Below are 6,710 nucleotides of genomic sequence, written 5' to 3'. Positions count from 1 at the left end.
CCCCCCCCAGAAGCAGCGGGGCCCCAGGCCCCACACACACACCCCAGCAGTGGCAGGGGTGCATGGTCTGCCCCCTCCCCCCAGCAGCAGTCTTCAGGAGCGCCCCCCTCCCAGCAGGTAAGATTTAGTCATAGGTATTTTTAGTAAAAGTCATGGACACGTCATGGGGCCGTGACTTTTTGTTTATTGCCCATCACCTGTCCATGACTTTCACTAAAAATACCCGTGACTAAAACGTAGCCTTACAAATTATCCACTACAGCCCTTTCTGCACAGATGTGGCACTCGGAGATTAATCTCTAGATTAAGGTTTTACTTCATTCTGAAATGAGTACAAATTCCAGGTCACAGCAGCCCGCAACCCAGCTAAATCTCTGCATTAAGCCTCTTGGGCTGGGAAGGGACAGAGACATATCCAGCCCCTTCCTCTCCATACATATGAAGTCCCTAGTCGATGGTTGCCTGAGCTCACTCCTTTGAAAGCCACCCTCAAGGTAAGAGCAGTTGGACTCTGATCATTTCTGTTAAAGTGGGGAGCGGACGATTCGTGGACTAGTTAGCAGATTGCTTTCCAGTGAAGGGGAAACGCCAGTTTTCCCATCACTCTGGGACGGGATGTCAGGATGTGGAAGGTGTATCTGGATCAGTGGAACTGGAGTCAGAGGGCCTGTGTTCCCTGGAGTGGCTGTAATTGACTGGTTGTTAAGTACCAGTTGTATGTCGTGTGGCCCTTATGACTCCCTCTGGAAAAGGCAAGTGTCGTTGGAATCACAGTTGCTGGTTAGTGTAAAAAGAAAAGACTGGGCCAGTGGTTGGGGCACTAATATGGGACTTGGAAGATCTAGGTTCAAGTCCCTGCTCTGCCAGACTTCCTGTATGATCTTGGGCCAGTCGCGTAGCTGCTCTGTGCCTCAGTTTCCCATCTGTGATCATTATAACAGCTCTGTCCTGCCTCACAGAGGAGTTGAGGCACTCAGATACTCCAGTAGAGGGGTCCGATAAGTACCTGAGAGAGAGGCAGCCATCATACTGTGTGGAATAACACAGGTGAGATATTAGTACAAACAGTTCAGGACAGGGCTGTGTTATAGACCCAGTTAGAGGACCTGCAGCATTCTAATAAATTGTTCGGTCTGCACTGCACGACGCCTGCCGTAGTTCTGCCATCACACTGGCTGTCTCCTGCCATCCTTTCCTCAGTTTCAATGGGAGTGAGACTGGGTCCAGTGACCATTCAGAGAGTGGGGATTAGATTCATGAGCACATGCAGAAGCATGTGAAGAGAAGGGGGTGGGTGGATTGTGCAGTACGGATCATGTGCATTCTGGGTGGGTTTGACCCGACAAGACTAATTGCCACTAGCATAAAACTATTCTGAGCTCTTGTACGAGAGGATGGCATTTCACACAGAGATATATCAGAAGTTACCGCAGCACTGAGTCTTTCTCCCCTATAGAAATCACATTTGAGTTCAAAATAAGCCCTGAATGGACTAAATCCACTTCCTCACAGTGTTATAATAGGACCTAGTCCCGCTAGAATATCAAGACTACTGTTGCTCTCTTTACATATAGACAGGTGTTTTTCATAGATAAAACTGCAAGGGAATTCAATAGCCTGCATCTGGAGTGTAACCACTGCATGGCCGGGGTTGAGCCTCCTTTTGTGTTTGTCTGGAGCCAGGCGCCTTGTGGGCACTGCTGGAAACAGGCAGTGACACTTCGCTCTCTCCTAAATGGCTTCCCACAGCAAGGTACTGAGAAATTGACCAAAGGGTACACTCAAGGAAACTGACCAGAGGGAACACCCATCCAAGAAAACTGACCCACTCAGGGCATGAGACCAGCAATGCACCCCTGGTGCTCACCAAAAACTCACCTGGTGGGGCACTTTTTACAATGTCTCAGGTGACTCTGATGAGTTTGCTTGGACAGACTGGCCAGGATCATGGTGCACAGAGAGAAAGACTGGGTTAGTTTTGTACTTTGTTTCTTTAAAAACCCAATAACGTTTAAGGAAAAGTATCAAAATGGGGAGGGGGAAGGATTTTTTTTTTCAGGGAAGTGTGAAGATTGGGTGCAGGAGACAAACTTTTGGGTCTGTGTATGTGCACACGTAGCTGTAGTGAGGGGGTATTTTCCTGAGTAAAGGGATATAACTCTAGCACGAGAGTGAGAGTAGCTTGGCGAGAGGAATGCTTTGTGTGGGGGTGGGAGCGTATGTACGCATGTGTGACAGAGTACTAATGTGGCATTTCCCGGTGTGATGCAGTGCCTCTCTCTACCTCATGTGTGTACATAAGTGTGATGTGGCATGGCACGAGTCCAGCATAAGCGCATGTGAAGAGACATTTCCTCTTTCCCCGGTGAGTGGGTGTGTGTGTGTATAATGATGTGGCAGTTTCTTGGGTGAGTCCAGTTCCAATAAAGCACTTTCAATCCCCATCTGACCTGCTGGGAGCCATTTCTACCGAGTTCTACCCTGAGGCTCAGAGCTTCTCCCCAGAGATGAATTGGACTCCCACGGGGACTGGGAAGCTAAGGTATTACCTGAGCTGCAGGGTACTCTTTCACTTTTCTTCCTTTTCTCTTCAAACCCCCTCCCCTTCCCTGTCACTGAGTCACTTCTTCCCGCCTCAGCTCACAACCTCCCTTCTCACATTTTCTCAGTGATACTCTGTGTCCTGGGCACAAACTGCACACAAATCCGGGTGCATTGTGAAGAGACTGGGCTGCCCAAGAGCTGCCCTGACCGGGGAATTCGACAGAGCAGGGGCAGGGTATAGAGCAGTGGTTCTCAACCAGAGGTACGTGCACCCCTGGGGTACACAGAGGTCTTCCGGGGGTACATCAACTCATCTAGATATTTGCCTAGTTTTACAACAGACTACATAAAAAATATGAGCGAAGTTAGTACAAACTAAAATTTCATACAATGACTGGTTTATGCTGCTGCATATACCGTACATTGAAATGTGAGCACAATATTTATATTCCAATTGATTTATTTTATAATGATATGGAAAAATGAGAAAGTCAGTAACGGTTCTGTAATAGTGAACTGTGATACTTTTGTATTTTTATGTCTGATTTTGTAAGCAAGTAATTTTTCAGTGTGGTGAAACTTAGGGTTCGCAAGACACATCAGACTCCTGAAAAGGGTACAGTAGTCTGGAAAGGTTGAGAGCTACTGGTTTAGAGGAAGGGAGCTGAGAATTTTGCAGTTTCTACTCTAGTTGCAGAGTAAGTTATTTGCGCAAATGTAATTTACATCACCTGAAATTAACGCAGAGTGCCCTGGCAGGAGATGGGATATGGTAGCATCGGGAGACGGACCCAGGCAGCTCAGAAGAGCTACAGTCCTCATTCCCCGCTTGATAAAGACAGGCAGGCAGCCCAGTTCAGGCTGACTTTGCTGTGAAGCATTTGATTCCCTAACAGTGCTTCAGTGATTTGCACTTTGAGTGAGATACACAAGTGGCAAGAGGACCGTGGGGGGAGGGGCCCTCGAGTGGATTCTTTAGGACAACCCACACAAGCTCTGCACGGTCTCGGTTCAGTAACACATGTGAACGCACGCGTAACTTTAAGCACATGAGCAACCCCACTCACTTCACACTAACTTCAGCTGGACTACACATGCTTGACATTAAATGTGTGCTTCAGTGAGTTGCTGAGTCAGAGCCCATCCTTCAGTTTCCCTTTCCCTCTCCTGACTCCTTCCCCAAACTCCCTCTAGGGGTGGCTGCTGGGTATTGTGTTTACTCCATTTACATGGGGAGTTGAAGCTAGACACATTCAGACTGGAAATACAGTAAGGCAAACATTGTTAACAGGGAGGTAATTAGCCATTGGAAAAACTTTCCAAGAGTCGTGGTAGATTCTCCAACGCTGACAATGTTTAAAATCAAGATGTTTTTCTAACAGATCTGCTGTAGGAAATATTTTGGGCAAGTTCTCTGGCCTGTGTTACACAGGAGGTCAGACCAGATGACCCCCAGGGTTCCTTCTTCTCTTGGAATCTATGAAATTAGTGACCAAATACTGGGCTAGCTTCTGGTTTCCCCTGAGTAGGGTGATCATATTTTCCCAAAGGGAGAACAAGACACCCCACAGGCCAGCCCAAGGCCTCCCTCTCCCTCCCCCATGCGGGGTCGGCCTGAGGTCCCCCTATCCCTCCAGGGCCAGCCCGAAACCTCCCTGCCTCCTGCCTGTGTGGGGCTGGCCTGAGATCTTCCTTCCCCCTCAGTGCCCTGGACTCACCTGAGCCCCCCGCTGCCCTTACATGGGGGCCACCTGAGGCCCCACTCTTCCCCTGGCATGCAAGGTTGGCCTGAGCCCGACCTGAAGCCCCCTGCACATGGGGCAGCCCCCGGCCACCTGCCAGAGCCACTCTCCCTAGCCTTCCCACTGGCACAGGGCTGACATTGCTGCTCCCCCACACACTTTCCTCTGCGCCCCGCTAGGGGTTCCACCCCACTTTTTTGGCAAAACTCTGCCTTTGTCCAGTTTGCTCTTGCCAAATGATGATCAGCTGGCAAGAACAAATGGGACAAATGCCCAGTTTCGCCAAAAAAGTCAGGACTGCCAGGACAGGGCTGAAAAAGGGACTGTCCCAGCCAAAATGAGATCTATGGTCACCCTACCGCTGATGAGCCGCTAATCACTCACCCCTGGGCTCTAGACCCAGCACTGCCTGCAGTGCTAGACTTTGGCTGCCAGCACACTGGATGGACTGGGACCTGGCCATGGCTCCAGTCCCAGTTGTGCAACAGGCCCTGAGGGCAGTGCTTGCTGCCAGTGGCAGATTAGCCACTGGGCCAACGGGGGGGGGGGGGGGGGCGAAGGGGGAAGGGGGGGGGGGGGGGGAGGGGGGGGGGGGGCAGAATGGGATGGGACCGTGGGTGGACAAGGGCTGGGCTGCGGGAGGAAGGGGAAAATAGGGTGCAGCTGTGGGCAGGGCTGCAGGCGGAAGGGGTGGAACAGGGGCGGGACCACAGGCAGAAGGGGTAGAGAGGGCCCCCCCCCACTTGCTCTGGCCCAGAGCCCCACAAAACCCTTAATCCGCCTCTGCATGCTGCTCCTTTATAAAGAAGTGGTAGGGAAAGGTGTGGCTATACTGCCTTTGTAGACGCTGAGGGAAGCTACCTGCCTCTGCCCCGTGCAGACAGAACGCTGCAGGGTACCAGTGAGCAGGCACTACCCCACGGACAGAATTTGGGCAAATGGAATGAAAAAATGATCTGCTAGCTTGAGCATCCTTGTATGTTTAAACACCTCACTCAACAAACAGCCGCCCACCCACAGAATGGCGAGCTGGCAGCCATTGTACCAGGCATTTAAATAATCCGTTTCTTCAGATAATCTGCTGGCAATTGGTGCCAAGTTGCCTGCGGATAATAATGGCACATCTGCTGTGCTGCTCTAGTTTTACTGTCAATGTGATTTATCCCAGATAGCTTCTGCAGGGTCGGAGAGAGCAAACTGCACAGGACTTAGAGCGCCTCTGCCCTTCCCCCACAGTGAGGGCTACAGGGCTCTTCCTTATTGATAATCCTGGATGAATCCCACCCCTATCACAGAGGATCCAGGATGCAGCATGTTTCAGAGTAGCATATCGGTGTTGCCCAGGTGCTGCACAGTGCAGATAATTTGGGATTATCGGTTCAGTCAAAACATGCATATCCAAAACTCCTTACACCAGGCCCAATCATCCCCCTTAGATCCATGTATATAGGAGACCCTCCATGACTGGATCTCCCTCATCCTGGGCCCTCCGACACAATCTCCCTGCTCTGGAGGATACCATGGAAGGGTCACTATGGGGCCAGGATCCACAAGTGTCAGGGGAATAGGAGGGCAAGGTTGGGTGCCACACCACAGTTCAGGACCGGAACGGAGGATCCATCACACTGAAATTGTACTGAATGACACAGTCAAGTGAAATGAAGTGAACTCTAACCCTGACCCTCCCCTGCATCCAGAGTGATCAAATTGTGATTTTAGTGGAATTCAGACTTTTCCAATGTTCACCCAAACCAATAGGGTTCTGCTTGCTGATGCCTAGAATATCCCTGAAATTTTGCAATTGATCAGCTGCATCATTCAAAAGTTCCCGGGTTACCTCCAAACAGAGAAATGCCGTTGAGTTGCAGATCGGTTCTCATTTCGCTTAGCCAAGTGATATCCGGGCAGTAACAGACTAGAACGGTTCAAATGACATGCTACATATGTCCAATTTGTTTTACTTCTCCACAGGTGAGGGTCCATCCTTCAACAATGAATATCTCCACCCCGAGCAGCCAGCCAAGGCAACAAGAGCCTCCGGACTTGGCTGGATTCACTACGGGCTCTGTCGTCCGGGGTGTGACCAAGAAGGCCGATGCCCTTCCCATGATCACGGTCATCGTGGTCATTTTCGTCCTATTGGCTGTTGTCATCATTGTGCTGGTGCGCTACGGCCCGCAGCTGTGCACGCTGCAGATCACCCTGTACCACGAGCCCATGCCGCAGGATCTGGAGAACGGGGTGCACCTAACAGATTGGAAGAAACTGGGCTCCAAAAGGAAAAGCAGCAAGCAGCCTGCTCAGAACTACCAGGGAGACCCGGGCAGCAATGACACTGCTGCGCTGAGTGTCCAGTGCTCCTGTAAGCACCAACTGCCCTGCGACAACACAGAGCCTAATGTCATAGAGATTACCTACCTGTGA

At 50.7% G+C, this 6,710-nt stretch overlaps 1 protein-coding gene across 1 annotated transcript; it reads left to right on the top strand.

Annotated features, from left to right (window-relative positions):
- Positions 1-6,392: 6,392 nt before the first annotated feature.
- On the top strand, positions 6,393-6,710 carry SMIM33 (small integral membrane protein 33). The gene has a single exon (XM_026660843.1). It carries the CDS (start codon positions 6,393-6,395, stop codon positions 6,708-6,710), a length of 318 nt encoding a protein of 105 aa, XP_026516628.1.

Source organism: Terrapene carolina, unplaced genomic scaffold (assembly GCF_002925995.2).
Source record: "Terrapene carolina triunguis isolate 2854851 unplaced genomic scaffold, T_m_triunguis-2.0 Scaffold838, whole genome shotgun sequence".
Taxonomy (NCBI): domain Eukaryota; kingdom Metazoa; phylum Chordata; order Testudines; family Emydidae; genus Terrapene; species Terrapene triunguis.
Note: the sequence above shows the minus strand (reverse complement) of the source record. Positions and strands in the feature narration are given on the sequence as shown.

Excerpts from the sequence above, each read along its gene's own strand:
- SMIM33 (XM_026660843.1), top strand. The coding sequence starts at position 6,393 with ATGATCACGGTCATCGTGGTCATTTTCGTCCTATTGGCTGTTGTCATC.